Raw genomic sequence first — 14,810 nt, 5'->3', positions numbered from 1 at the left:
CTTCTTACTTTCTGCTTCTGCACTTTCTTCTGCACTAACCCCTTCAGTCATTTTACTCTTTGGATTTGTAGTTTGTTCTTGTTCATTTGTTTGTTTTGTTTTACTGTTTTCAATTCGTTCTTCTTCTGTACTTGTCACTCCATCTTTACTTATTTCACTACCTTTTGGTTCTTCTGATACTTTATTCATTTGTGTATTTGTTCAATTACTTTCATTTATTCTTTTAAATATTCATTTCTATCAATATTTTCATACAAGATTATATCATATTTAATGTAAATTATTGATGGTATTATTTTCATTTCATCTTTTTGCATTTTAAACTTAGTTTATCTGTAACTTTCATTTTATCATTAAAAACATTAGATTTTTATTATTTGTTTAATTCATTTTATTTATATAACAAACTGTCAATACACATTAACACAACTATTATTTATTTTGAATATACTCTGATTTTATTTACATTATTGTCTTTATTAAATAAATTAAAGTATTTTAACTCTATCACTTTATTATTATATATCCTTCTTATTATTACTAACTTCATTCAAATCATTTCTTTTATCTCTATTATTTATTCTATCATTGTTCATTTTATTTTGTTTTAATACTTACTTTTAATATGAATGACACATGTTCATTGTCTTTTTTTTATTTTAATTGTTGTTTAACAAATATTATTTCATTATTAAGATAAGTTGAAGTTCAATTGTTTGACTTTAATTAAAACATTGTTTTAGTAATTATAATAAGAAATTGAATAATTGAACAAAATGAAATAAGAGATGAATAATTATAATTGAGTTTATTTCAATATTTATGCCAGTTATTCATTTTAGTGTTATTTTTACTTCTTTTTCTTACAATTTCTTTCTGTTAGTATTTTTATTCCATTATTATCTTGCTTTAGATTTATTCTTATTTTTGAATGATGACTCTTTGTTAGATGTTTATTTAAATTCAGAACAATAAATATCGAATAACATGTTTTAAATTAGTTTAATACAATACTGGATATAGGATATATAATGACAATTTGTTAATTGTGTTAATTAAATGAAAATAAATAGAATAATATTAAATAAATATTGTCTATTTAAAATAATTGATATAACAGTTTTTTGATATAATTATTAATACACAACACAATTTATCAAACAAGAAAATACACCAATTTTAATAGAGAATAAAATTTTAAAATAATAGATAGAAATTCAAAAGATTCAAATTCAATGATATATTCATTACATTCTATTTCATGCCATTCGAATTATTTATATTTTTTTAATAAATAAAATGTATCAAATATAAGATACACCATTCTGTTGAATTAATATTTGTTGAACTAAATAAAAGTATGATTGATTAAACAATTTGTTAGTCAGAGTTAATTGTAAAAATTAGATTATTAAAATTAGTGAAAGTTGTGTGTTTCATTTAAATCAATGTTGTATTAAAACTATAATCATCATTTTAGAAATGTTTGTTATTTTATCAATTTTTAATTTCACTTCTGGTTATTGGGATATCATCATTTAACTTATTCATTTAATGGAAGCTTTATTAATACTTCTTTTTTGAATTTCAATAATTTCCTTATTTTTTCAAATGTATTGATCAAAACAAATGAAAGAGATATGGATTTGAAGAATTTGAAAGAAAGGATTGAAAAATTGTAGATTCTTAAAAGGAAATAATGAATATTCAATGAGTCATAGTTTTTATCAATAAAATAAATATTACTACAATGTTGTATAAAACAAAATTTTCAATGCCTAGTGAGAAAAAGTAAAGAAATTCATTGTTCCAATAACAATAGACATTATTATCAAGACTTAAAATGAGATTATTAAAGAATAAATATTAAATGAAAATTAAAAAAAAAGAACTGAGAAAAATAAGAAAAGTAAGAAATGGGGTATGATATTATTGATATTAAAGGATTAATTGCATCACATCCAACTGGGTTTGAAAAATATGGAGGGTTTTTATTTTATCTTGTAGTTATATTTCAATTAGGATATTGTTTGTTATACTAATTCTTTTGTATAAAAATAAAGCAACAAATCAATGAAATAGTTATATACAAAATTATTGATAAAAAATACTGTATTATTTTTAATAGATTTAGTACTATCACAACATATATCATTAGAACAAAATTTTTTGTTGAATTGATTATGGTTATTGGTCAATGTTCACCAGAGATAATAATGACTATTCTGGGTATTGTATTTAATACATCATATTCAGTTGCTGTGTATTGTGTTATTGGAAGTTCATTTTGTGCAACAATTATTGGAAGTAGTTTAGCATCACTCAACTCATATAATCCAATTCAAATTACACCATTTTCATATCAAAGAACTTCAATCATCCTATTATTCAATGTATTGATTTATGAATTATTTACTGAATCAATCAACAAAAATGGAAATTCAAGAATTGGAACATTATTATTAGTTGTTTCATTAGGTATTTTCATTATTTATTATCTTTTGAATCAAATCATTTCAAGAGTAACCAATAAAAATGTTCAAAACATTAAAGAATTTGAATACAAAGAAGAAAATGATACAATGGATATAATAAATGATGAAGAAATGATTAAATGTGGATTAGTTCTTGTTAAGAATATAAATTATAGTGAAACATATTATACAACATCACAATGGAAAGAGTTATGGGTTGATTTATATTATGATGAAATTGTTATTAGAAGTGATAAAACAGCAGGATCAAAAGAAATTATTAAAATTCCTATAACAACTATTGAAGAATGTGACATTAATTTATTAGATAAAACGATATTTGTAATTAAAACGTTTAATAAAAAAGAAATTGGGATGAGAAGTTTACAAAGATATGAATGGGTCAAAAATATCCAAAAATTAATTAATAGAAATGAAAACAAACAAATTGATAAAGACAAACAAAAAATACAATTGGAAGAAATATTAAAATATGATAAATTTGAAAAGAATGAAGAAAGAACAATATTTAAAAATATTATTTTCTTTCTTCCTAATTTAATTGTTGATTGGACAATTCCAATATTTCAATTTCCATTAAGTGGAATTATTACATTTGTTATTGGAGGAATTTATATTAGTATTAGTGAATTTATTATACTTATATTAATTATTAGAATTAGTGCTGTTACTGGAATATCAGAAGATTCAATTGGAATAGGAATTAATGGAATAATTGGAATGGGAATGAGATTTATTATTAATTCTTGGAATGGTGGATTTAAAGGAATGGGAAGTGTGGTTATTGAAAATGGATATTCACAAGCAATATTTATGATGAGTTGTATTGTTACAATTCCATGGATTATCTTTTACTTTATCATTGAAAAACAATATGAATATACTATTAGTTTTAATCAAACATCAATTGATATTATTCTTTTTGGAATGATCATCTTAATTTCCTTATATTTACTTATTTCAATTTTAAGTTCAAAAGTAATTATCAAAAGAACTTATAGCTTTATTGTTATTTTTGTTTATTTTGCATTGGTTATATCATCAATAATAATCTCTTCTTATTATCATTCTTAATTTATTCATTCTTTTTATTATTGTAGTTTATATCTTTTGTTTTAATGAAGTAATTTTATTGTTTTTTTTTTATATTTCTTATTATTTATTTTCTAAATCAACTTATAGAAAGAACTATAAAAATTATTAAAGTAAATTTCATTATGATACTCTTCTTTATGATATTGATCTTCACTGCTTTTGGATATGAACCATTTTTTGAAGAAATTAATTGCCAAGAATTTAATAAAAATTGTAGAGAATGTGTACGATATGTTCAAAATTTTAAAGACAATATTCGAGGATGTCAATGGTGTGATATGCCAAATTACTTTGACTCATATTGTTTTAATCCAAACACTACTATTTGTAAAGGTAAAATACAAGAAATATGTCAATTAGATCCATTAATAATGTCAGTTGTTAGTGTATTATGTTTACTTCCATTATTAATAGTTATATTACTAATAGTCTTACCATCCCTTATTTCTTGTATTAAAAAGCGTCAAACAAAACAAGATTAACTTGTCTTTTTATATATTTTCTTCTAAAAGAAAAAACCTTTCTTATTTACTTTCTTTTAAAGTGTTATTCAATTATTACTTAAATGACTAATTTGGATGATTTGTTCTTTATACTTCATAATAACAAATGGATAAAAATATGTTATACAGATTTTCCTAAAATTTAATGGGTTGATATTTAATTATTTATAATTCTACAAAGAAACAATTAGAGTTTCATCCTCTTCTTGTTGGCGAATAAGAGAGTCTTCAACAGATGTATTATCATTAATATTAATAACTGAGGAGATATGAGGTCTAACCATTGAACTAACCTCTTTTTGGTCATTAAAAAAGGTGTTATTATCTATGGAACAATTGAATTCAATAAATGAGGCATGTCCATAAACATTTGGTAATAGATGGGTTTTGTTTGGGGATAACAAAGAACTACTCTTTTGTTTTGGAAGAACAGTAAGGTGAATGTATATGAGTTGATGGTCTAAATTCTTATAATGTTTAAAGTCATTTTTAAAATCAATGATGGCATCAATTTTATGTAACAGTAACAAATCTATTTCAGTTACTTTGATAACATTATAACCAAATGATTGATATTTGGAATACAATGTATCTTCAATTGCAAGACAGTAATGAATCTTTTTCTTTTGAAGTAAGTCAGATAATTTCATTGCAATAACACCACTACCAATGATTAGAATATTACTTAAATGATGAGGAATTATTATATTCTTAATAAGTTCAAAAGGAAGGACAGCACTAGACATATTTCCAAGATAATTAATAAAATTCGATTCACTTTTATCATTTAACTTCATTAAATTTGTTTGGTTAGTCACAATAATATCTTTGAAACAGTTTTGAGAAAAATCTCTCCCCAATACAAAATCACCAACTTGGAGTGAATAAACTTCTTTTCCAGTTTTAAGAATTTTTCCAACAAATTCTTGAACAATAAACCCTTGTTGAGTTAAGCAATACTGATTAATTGAAAGATATAAAATTTGAATTTGACACTCAGAAAGTTTTATTTCAGGTATAACTAAAGTTTTTTTTGATAATTTTTTGCCATCGAATTGATATTCATGTCCGTCAAACTTTCCTCTGAGAACAGTGAACTTTTCGTTAAACCCATTTTTTTCAATTTCTTTTTTCATCTCATCATTCATCGCTTTATACATCTCTTTCCTTTTCTTTCTTCCTTCAAAGTATTGGAATTGACTTTGTTTCATTATTATTAATCTCACTTTCTTTCATTCATTTTATTGTTTTAAATATGATTGTCTTTTCGGTTTTAGTCTCAAAGACAACTTTCTTTTCGTTTCTTAACAAGATGAATATTGAACTACAAAAGAAGTGTTAAAATAAGAGAATTATTTAAAACTATATTATAACCATACTTCAAAAAAGAGAAGTTAAGAACAATATCTTAAAAAAAAATAGAATATGAGTTCACGAGATCCTACTCGCGGTGAAGAGAATTGTGTTCAATGGAATGAGGAAGAGATAAATACATTAAAAAATAACATGGAAGTATATCCTGAAGATAAATATTCTGAATTAAAAAGATATACTTTATTACTAACAAACCTTCCACATAAACGACTTAGAGATGTAGCTGCACGTGTGAAATATCTTAAATATATTGAAACACATCCAACAATGACGTGGTCTGATTTTTGTAAAGACAAAACACTTATTCGTCCACAAAGAATTGTCACGATCACTAAATGTCCTAGTCATTCTTCAAGTCAAGACAGTGATGTTGAAGGGTCATCTGTTCGTGTTGTAAGAAAGAGAAGTCCTTCTGGAACAACACCTATGCCAATAGAAAAGCCATTAGGACAAGACTCAGTTGATGGAAATGTTTCTGATTCAATGCAAATAGAAGAGAATTCATTGAAATCTCCAGTTGTAGATATTTCAGAATTACCGAGTATACCAATAGTTAATGCACAACAATTAAATAAACAAACACCATCTGTTAGTAAAAGTAAACGTATTAATAAAATAGTTAGAAAGAATAAAATAAATAAACTACCTCAAACTACATTAATTACATCTCCTGCACCTAATACAACGATAAAAGTTGAGCAACAACCTACTATAATTATTACAAATGAAGAGCAAAATTCACAATTACCACCAGCTACAACTCAAAATGATATTAGTCAAGTAGAACAAATGTTGTTTCAAGGAGAAACTATTTTAACAGAATTAATGCAAAGTTCGACAACAGAATTATCGATTAGTCAAATATTAAATTTCCAATATTATGTTGCTCAAGTTATGGATTTTAGTTCACAACTAGCAAAACCATTGGAATTACCTCAAATGTTTTCTATGCCATTTACTATTGAAGATATTCAACAATTAATTCAACAACCTCAATTAATTAAAATGTATGAAGAACAATTAACTAGTACAGACCATCCTATGAATAATTCACAGCATTAGAATTAGTGTTGATTTAATCAATCAACTTTGTTATCTTTAAATAAAATGGTAAATTAGAATAAATTTGAATAGTTTTGTTGACAATAAAAATATTTGTATTTTCATTTTTATAAGTGAAGTATTCTTTTGAGAAAAATCATTTGTTCTGATGTTAATGTTTGAAGTATTGGAGCATCGTTAGAGAGCAATTTCTGTATTAGTTGTGATAATATAACATTGTCATTCAAATCAATTAACATTGGTAATGGTTCTTCTTCACATTGAGGTGATTCATTATCATCATCTTCTTCAGAAATTGAAATAACAGCTTGAGAATAAGTATTACGATAGAAATATAATGATTGAAGGAAAGGAATTAATAATTGAAGTAATGAAGCTTGGTCTAATGGAGAAGGAGTATCTATTAATGTAATTAAAGTTAAAACAAGAATTTTCGTTGTATAAAAGTCATTTTTAAGAGTAGAATAATGTTTTAACATATTAATAAGTACTTGAAATGAATTTAAAGAATCGAATAAATCTAAAGTGTTTTGAGGTTGAAAAATAATTGATACAAATATTGTTGTTTTTAAACAATGAGCTAAATAATCATCACATTGAGGAATTAATGCTAATATTGTTGGTAAAATTTGAGAAGAATGAATTACAGAAGATATGAATAATTGTTTTAAAGTAAATGTAATTGATGTAAGTAAAAAGTCATCATTATAATATCCTTGAAGTGAGTTTTGTATATAACGAAGTAATAAATGAGAATCTAAATTTGTAGTTGAATATTGACAAATAAAACCAATTGATGGGAGTAATAATATTGATAAATCCAATGGATTTTCAAATAAGAATTTTTGAATTATAAGGGAGAGATGATGAGATTGATTTGTAAGTTTTAATGTTAATTTTATTAAAGATAATATTTGTTCTGAAATATCTGAAAGTAATGACATATATTTAGTAAGAATTGATTCTATTAATGATAATACAGATGATAAATCAGTACAATAAATTAAGAATTTTTCAAGTGCTTCAAGGGTTGAATATAATAATGTAAGAATATCTGAAATTAAATCTAAATTAGGATTTGGTTCCATTAAAAATCCTTGATGAAGTGAACATAATTCTAATGAAAATAAAGATAATTTATTAACTACTATTGATGAAGAAGATTTAAATTGAGGATAATGAAGATATATTGATAATAAAGAATTAATTACTTGATATGATGGGTATTGAAGTAATTGAATAATTCTATTATACAATATTTCAATATCATTTAAAGGTAATATTTTAATTATAAATTGTAATGCTGAAATAATATGTTGTGAAATAATTAATGAAGGAAAATGAATTAATTCAAATAATCGAGTAAGAAATAATTTACATTCATTATTTTTGAATAATTCTTCTTTGTTTGAATATCTTATTAATTGTTTAGAATAATAGTCTTCAAATAATAATACACCATAATATAATTGTATTGGATTATTACTAAATAATAATGGTTTAATAACATTATTACTAATTATTTCTAATGATTCTTTATATTTATTTTGAATGGATCCATTAATGAAATGAAATACAACACAACATCCTTCTTTTCCTTTAAAAGATTTATCATTAATGAATTTTAATAATTCAGATACTACTATTTGAACTGATTTGTTATATGAACAAAATTGAGTAAAAAATTTATTTGATGAAGAATATGCATCAACAGCACCATATTTTCTATCATCTTCTCTTTGAAGAAATAATATTTCATCACTTTTAAAAATTGTCAAATCTTCATCATTAAAACAAAGTAAAGGAAGAATAGAAGAAAGTAAAAATGAACAATTGTTTAACATGAAATTATATGAACAATCTATTTTAACAGCTTTAGTAAAGAAATAAAGTATTTCAAAACAAATACGATTTGATGAATTTTTTTGTAGAATAGAACAACCAAATTGAATTAAACTATTCATTTGGTTTATTATAAAATCAGGAAATTCTTTTTGGAATTGATAATATTCATAACCACCCATTATATGATTAATAAAACGGAAACAATAATACAATGTTTTAATAGTAATAATTGGAGAATTGAGAATATTTAAAATATTCATTAACCATTGTTTTAATAATGGTTCAATTGAAGTATTAATTTGTAAATAAGTTACAGAACATAAAATTGATAAAATATATTGTTGGGTCATTGAATTTACATAAAGAGAATTAATGAAATCATTATTAAATTCAATAAATAAATTAAATAATGAATAAGTATTAGTTTGAGGAGTAAATTGATATAATTTAAATAATGATTTTAATATAAAAAGAATAGATACTTCATATTTATTTTTATTTTGAAACAACCAATTGATTTGATGTTGATAATATTGTTTAGAATATAATAATTTAACTACTTCAATTAATTGGTTTTTTACAATTAAATTATCTTTAATACAAATTAATGGAAATATTGTTTCAATGATAAACATTTGTTGTTCTTCATTAAAACAATTCCATTCTTTACTAATTTTTCTTCTTAAAATAATAGATAATTGTGTTTCAATAAATTCATTATTCATTTCATTTAATAATTGAATTATCCATTTTATTGTTGATGGTTCATTTAAATATTTATTTAAATTAATTTCATTTTGTTCATTTCTTTGGTTTAATTGACTAAAACAGTTTTGGAGTATTTGAATAATTGTTTGTCTCCACTCGTTATAATCCATTTCTAATAAACTTAAAACATTTTTTTTATTAAGTTTTTTTAATAAAAAAAATCCCTAAAACAAAAAATTAAAAAGAAATTCAAATAAATTATTACATTAAATTAAATGATGCATCTGTAAGAAGATTACCACGATAGAATTTCTTTTTAAATGAATCAACATTCTTTTGATTAAGATAGTATTGTGATTGTTGAATGAATATAATGTCATATGGTTCTCCAAATTTATTTTCATAAACTACTATTCCACGACAAACTTCGTCATATAAATAAATACCTGCTTTTTTTACTGAAAAAATAACTCCATAACCAGAACTACATTCTTGGCAATGATTATTAAAACAACTTCCACTTTCACAAATTGGTTTACCACAAATCATACAAATTTTCATTTCAGAGAATTTAGAAATATGTTGATTACATACACAACATTGACATACAGAATATTTCTCAATAAATTCACTAAAATTTGATGGAAGATTAATAAGAGGTAATAAATGACTAATTGCTGGTGCTTGAATACAAAAATCTGATCCTTCTGCTTGTGGGATAAAATCAATGGTTTTTAATTGAGGAACACTTCCTTCAATACATTCTTCAAATAAAGATACACATTTTTCAAATTGAATTGACATTTTATTTACAGCATCTTCAAGTGTAACACATTGGTCTAATCCTTTTAATGTTAGTGTTTTAATAAATGGAGTAATAGAATCAAGTTGAAAACGTTTATCAGATGAAGTAACAATACTCATTATAATATTACAGTTAGATAAATAAACTTCTTTAGGATCTTTATTTAATGCTCTATTGTAAATATAAAACATTAAAGGGTCAAATTTTCTTTTTCTTTCTTCAAAGAATGTTTGAAAAGTATCATCATTTTGAATTAATGCTTTAACACCTAAAAATAATGAATTGACAATATCTTTATCTTCATTTGTTATTTCTCCACCATGTCTAATAACCATTTCATATGAAATAATAGTAGAAAAAATAATATCGATGAATGTATGTATATTGTTATTACATGATACTAATAAAAATTCAAATATGTCTTCTGCTTCTTTAACTCCAAAATGATGATACTTTTTTATTGTTGATGATAATGGAATAAAATATTTAAAGAATTTTAAACATATTGGACATGTTTGACGTTGAGTTTTAATTAAATCAATAAAACATTGATAATGAATATAATGCTGACATGAAGACACACAAAATGGACAAGCAACTAATCCTCCTGACTTTTTTCTTTCAATTTCTACTGAACAATTTGTCATAATACCAATCATTCTTCCTAATGGACTACCTTTTTGTGTTTGACAAATAACACAAATATCTTTTTCATGAATTTCTTCTTCTATTTCTTCAATTTCAATTTCATCAATTTTAAAATTTGATTGCATTTTTTTAAATTTGTTTAACATAAGCTTTTTTTTATTCTTTTGTTTATTAGAAGGAGACAATTCTTGTTCTTGAACAATAAGATCAAATCCTTTTTTAATTTGTCCATTAATTTCTTTGATTACTTCTTTACTTTCAAAAATTAATTTTTCATTTATTCCAATCCATTTCCCAAGTTCAATTAATTCTGTATCTTTATTATTGATTTGAATATTTAAATAATGAACATCAGATAAATACATTAAAATATAATATAATAATACATTATCACATTCTCTTTTTCTACAAATTTCTATTATATCATATATTAATAAATTAGAACATATTATTTTACTTCCATTCCATTTGTTATAATAATTGTCATATTGGTATCTATGATTTTTAATCGATTTTTGTTTAAATAATGTATTTTCTAATAATGATTCTCTTTCTTTATCACCAAACAAATTAAATACAGGATTTATTTTTCCCATCCACTCTTTTCTAATAATTCCTTTTCTTTCACAAATTTCATCATATAATGTTTCAAATTGTAAATCTTTAAATGGAACTTTTTCAAGTATTTCTTTTCCACTTGTTATTCCCGCTGCAATCATATGAAGAGTATAAATTTTCATTAATTCAGTGTTATCAAGAATAAATTGATGAATATTACTCCTTTCTATTTCAAGAATCAATCGTAAAATTGATGTAATTCGTTGATTGTTTTTAATAAAATATTTATTAATAAATTCATTAAGAGGTTCGTTTATTTCAATTATTAAATCGTTTAATTCTTCTTCCTCTTTCTCTTTATTTTCTATTCTTTTTTCTTTTTCTTCTTCATTATTAGTTTCATCATTAATCATTTGATTTTGAACTTTAGGGATGTCAGAATTTATATATTCTTGAAGTCTTCTCAATAATTCATCTCTTATAATTTCTTCATCTTCATTTAGTGATTGTCCAGTCATAGAATTAAGAGTAGCAATAATATTATTAATTTCTTGTATTGTAATAACTGAGTTATCATTTTCATTCTGTGTTTCTTCATTAAGTTCATATTGTAAATTAGTTTTTCTTTTCTCATTATACTGAGATATTTCTTTAGTAAGTAAAGAATCACAATTAAGTATTTGGATACCAATCATCATTTCTATTAAAATATAATCAAATCCAATTATTTCAGCTAAAAATTGAAGTAATTGAACCGTGTTGAGTAATGGTTCTTTTAAATATAATGACACTACTTGTTGGTATTGAATAAAAACTTCTACACCATTTCTTATCCATTCATTATTAACAATTTGTTCTTTATAAATAACTGGAAATAAAGCTATTTGTACGATTTTTTTACAATCTTCAATTGGAATATTAAATTCTATGTTATTTAATTTAAATAAAATTAATACCTTAGTATAAAATGGAAGAATAAAAGTAATTGGAGAAACAGATTGATTTTTTCCTATTTGACGATAATAATATTTTTCATTGTTAATTAAAAGAATTGGAACTTTATCTAAAACGGTATTAATATAAGACATTAATTTTTGATGAATTAATGGAAAATGAATATATAAATAATGAGGTGTAAATGCTTTAATAATTTTTAAAATATCATTCATTAAACTTGGTATCCATGAAACAAAAGTAATTCTAGTATCATCAAATTCAGCATGTTCTCCTTCTTTAATTAAATTAGGAAAGAGGTTTGATGATTCACATAAAACATCTAAAAGATCTTCTAATAATCCTTCATGAATATTTTCCGTAGGTTGAATCCCAGATAAATAATAATGAACAACCCAAATTAAATTGTCAATATAAGTAATTAATATAGGTTTTATTTTTGATTGACGAATAAATTTTTTAATTAATGAAAGTAATTTTTGCATTCTTGTTGTTGAAAATATTTCTTTTGAAAAAACTTCTTTTGGTCGTGATATTACAATAATTTGTGCTATTTTATTACTAACCATTTCATTAGTAGTGGGAAGATTTATTGTCATAAACATTAAGTCATGTATTCTTTCAAGAGGAAAATGTAAAACTTCAATTTCTGAGATAAATGATGTCATATAATCAAGTATTTGTATTGGATATGTAGTAATTGGATTTAAGAATAAAAATTGATAAAAGTATTCAAAATATGAAATAAACTCATATTTATTTATTTCTTGATATTCTGTTTTCCATTCTTTAGGAATATACCTATTTAAAAGTTCTGCATTTATTAAAAAGAATATATTAACTTGATTTAATAAACTAAGAACATTCCAATAAATTTCACTTGTAAGTAATGACTCTTTATTATCTATTATTCTTCCTAAATAATCGATTATTTCCATTATTTTATTTGGATAATTTTTAAGTGACTCAGGTAATTTTTCAATGGCACTCCCCTTAAATTGATGTCCATGTTTTGAACAAAAACCTTCTTTCTTCCAAAATTTTTCATTCCCACAATCACATGTACATGTCCCTGTTGATGTAAATGCTTGATATTCATGTCCTTCATGATGTCCATTCTTAAAACATTCTGAACAAATACAACTCCACTCGGACTTTTCACATGTTCTACATCTATAATATATAGAATTCCCATTTATTCTATCTTGATTATGACATATTTTAAATGGAATTATATCTTTGGTTTCTCTAACTATTTGCTCAAATGGAACATCTCCAAAAATGTATTTCAATAAATGACTTTCACTTTTGATATTTTTTTCCATTAAAATTCTTTCTTAATATGTTTTTTTCAGTTTATTTTGTTTTCTTTTCAGATCGAAGGTGGCACGTCTGAAACACCACACACAAACCCTAGTACAAATTCATACTTCGACTCTCCCAGTTATTATCTGGTTATGACGGTGCCTTTGAATTAGGAATGTATTAGGGAATGCTGCAAAGGGTGCAGCAAGAGAATACAGTAGAATATTACATGGATGTAATATAAGAATCTACTGAAGTGTGGGTATGACTAAAAGAAGATTAGTCAAAGCAAGACTAAAAAGAAGATTAGTCAAAGTAATATAGTAGTAATAAAATGATTCCTTCTTCCATTCATAAAATAAGAAAAATGAAATTCCTGAAAATTAAGGCAGAAAACAAACAAAGGCTTAAAAAGAAGAAATAAGCAGAAGAAGTTTGAAAAAACCTTAATAGGAAAAATAAAGCAAAGAAGTGGTTTCCTCATTTTGCAAGAAAAACATAAAGAATAGGTTTAACAAAGAGATTACTCTTTTTTAATAATAAGCTCAGGGATGGGATTAGTCTCCCCTGAGCTAGGAAAAATAGATGAAAAATCTATTAATACTTAATTAATTACTTTTTATTTATTTTCTTTTCTCTTTTCTTTATGTTTATCTGAAAAAAAAAACTAAGTGTTATTTGAAACAAAAAAAAGTTAATTAATAGATATATCCATGATTTGATTTTATGATTATTGAGAAGTGTTTATTTCAGTTTCTTCATTATGCTTTATTGGTGTAATAGAATTCACTTCAAATATACTCACATTAGATAGTTCTTCTTCTAATATATTATCAGAAATAAAAGTGGAAAACATTAAGTTTTTCAGATTTTTGATTATTGTTATTTGTCAAGTATTATTTAGAAATGTTATGTGTAATTTTATTATCTTGGTTATTCTTATTGTTTCATTGTGTATTAATCCGTTTATTGTTAATATAACAGGTATTATTTCAAAATGTAATATTTCTCTCTTATTTCTTATTTTCTCTTCTAATTCTTTGTATTTATTTATTTTGTGAATATAATTTAATTCTATATTCATATTTTGACATATAACAACATTTATAATATATCATTTCTTTTCTTTCATATTTTGATAATATAACTTATCTTCTAGTATGGAATGAATTGTCATTAACAAATAAATCAATATTGTAAGTTACAATCATTTCATCATTATTAATACATTTATGATTATTAAAGTCAAATGCATTAAATTCATTAAAATTTGTAATTAATAAATGTTTATTATTTGTTTACAAACATAATCATGTTTAAATATTTGATTCTTTTTCATTACATCATAACAAGATATGATTAATAGATGCAATTGTGTTATGACAATGTTTATAGTATTTTAAATCATCATTTTGAGTATTTTTGATTTAATATATTTTCATTTCATACTTACATATT

General features: G+C 23.2%; 6 protein-coding genes across 6 annotated transcripts, besides 2 other annotated features; 3 read left to right on the top strand and 3 right to left on the bottom strand.

Moving 5' to 3' along the window:
• Positions 1-1,916: 1,916 nt before the first annotated feature.
• EHI_018640 (uncharacterized protein) lies at positions 1,917-3,569 on the top strand (the record flags this gene model as incomplete). The annotated part of the gene is made up of 2 exons (XM_649679.2): positions 1,917-2,028; positions 2,083-3,569. 2 exons carry the CDS (start codon positions 1,917-1,919, stop codon positions 3,567-3,569), a joined length of 1,599 nt encoding a protein of 532 aa, XP_654771.2.
• A 143-nt stretch (positions 3,570-3,712) lies between these two features.
• On the top strand, positions 3,713-4,072 carry EHI_018630 (uncharacterized protein; the record flags this gene model as incomplete). Its single annotated transcript, XM_649678.2, has 1 exon — positions 3,713-4,072. The coding sequence occupies one exon, from the start codon at positions 3,713-3,715 to the stop codon at positions 4,070-4,072; it is 360 nt and encodes a 119-aa protein (XP_654770.2).
• Positions 4,073-4,266: 194 nt separating this feature from the next.
• EHI_018620 (uncharacterized protein) lies at positions 4,267-5,304 on the bottom strand (the record flags this gene model as incomplete). The annotated part of the gene is made up of 1 exon (XM_001914121.1): positions 4,267-5,304. The coding sequence occupies one exon, from the start codon at positions 5,302-5,304 to the stop codon at positions 4,267-4,269; it is 1,038 nt and encodes a 345-aa protein (XP_001914156.1).
• Positions 5,305-5,518: 214 nt separating this feature from the next.
• EHI_018610 (uncharacterized protein) lies at positions 5,519-6,529 on the top strand (the record flags this gene model as incomplete). The annotated part of the gene is made up of 1 exon (XM_649677.1): positions 5,519-6,529. The coding sequence occupies one exon, from the start codon at positions 5,519-5,521 to the stop codon at positions 6,527-6,529; it is 1,011 nt and encodes a 336-aa protein (XP_654769.1).
• Positions 6,530-6,636: 107 nt separating this feature from the next.
• Positions 6,637-9,252, bottom strand: EHI_018600 (uncharacterized protein; the record flags this gene model as incomplete). The annotated part of the gene is made up of 1 exon (XM_649676.1): positions 6,637-9,252. The coding sequence occupies one exon, from the start codon at positions 9,250-9,252 to the stop codon at positions 6,637-6,639; it is 2,616 nt and encodes an 871-aa protein (XP_654768.1).
• Positions 9,253-9,343: 91 nt separating this feature from the next.
• Positions 9,344-13,372, bottom strand: EHI_018590 (uncharacterized protein; the record flags this gene model as incomplete). The annotated part of the gene is made up of 1 exon (XM_001914120.1): positions 9,344-13,372. One exon carries the CDS (start codon positions 13,370-13,372, stop codon positions 9,344-9,346), a length of 4,029 nt encoding a protein of 1,342 aa, XP_001914155.1.
• Positions 13,373-13,424: 52 nt separating this feature from the next.
• Positions 13,425-13,975: a repeat region.
• A 58-nt stretch (positions 13,976-14,033) lies between these two features.
• Positions 14,034-14,810: part of a repeat region that runs on past the window's edge.

The sequence above is a fragment of the Entamoeba histolytica genome, genomic scaffold, assembly GCF_000208925.1.
Source record: "Entamoeba histolytica HM-1:IMSS scf_1104750516553 genomic scaffold, whole genome shotgun sequence".
NCBI lineage: Eukaryota > Evosea > Mastigamoebida > Endamoebidae > Entamoeba > Entamoeba histolytica.
The sequence above is the reverse complement of the archived record's forward strand: the minus strand, read 5'-3'. Positions and strand labels throughout refer to the sequence as shown.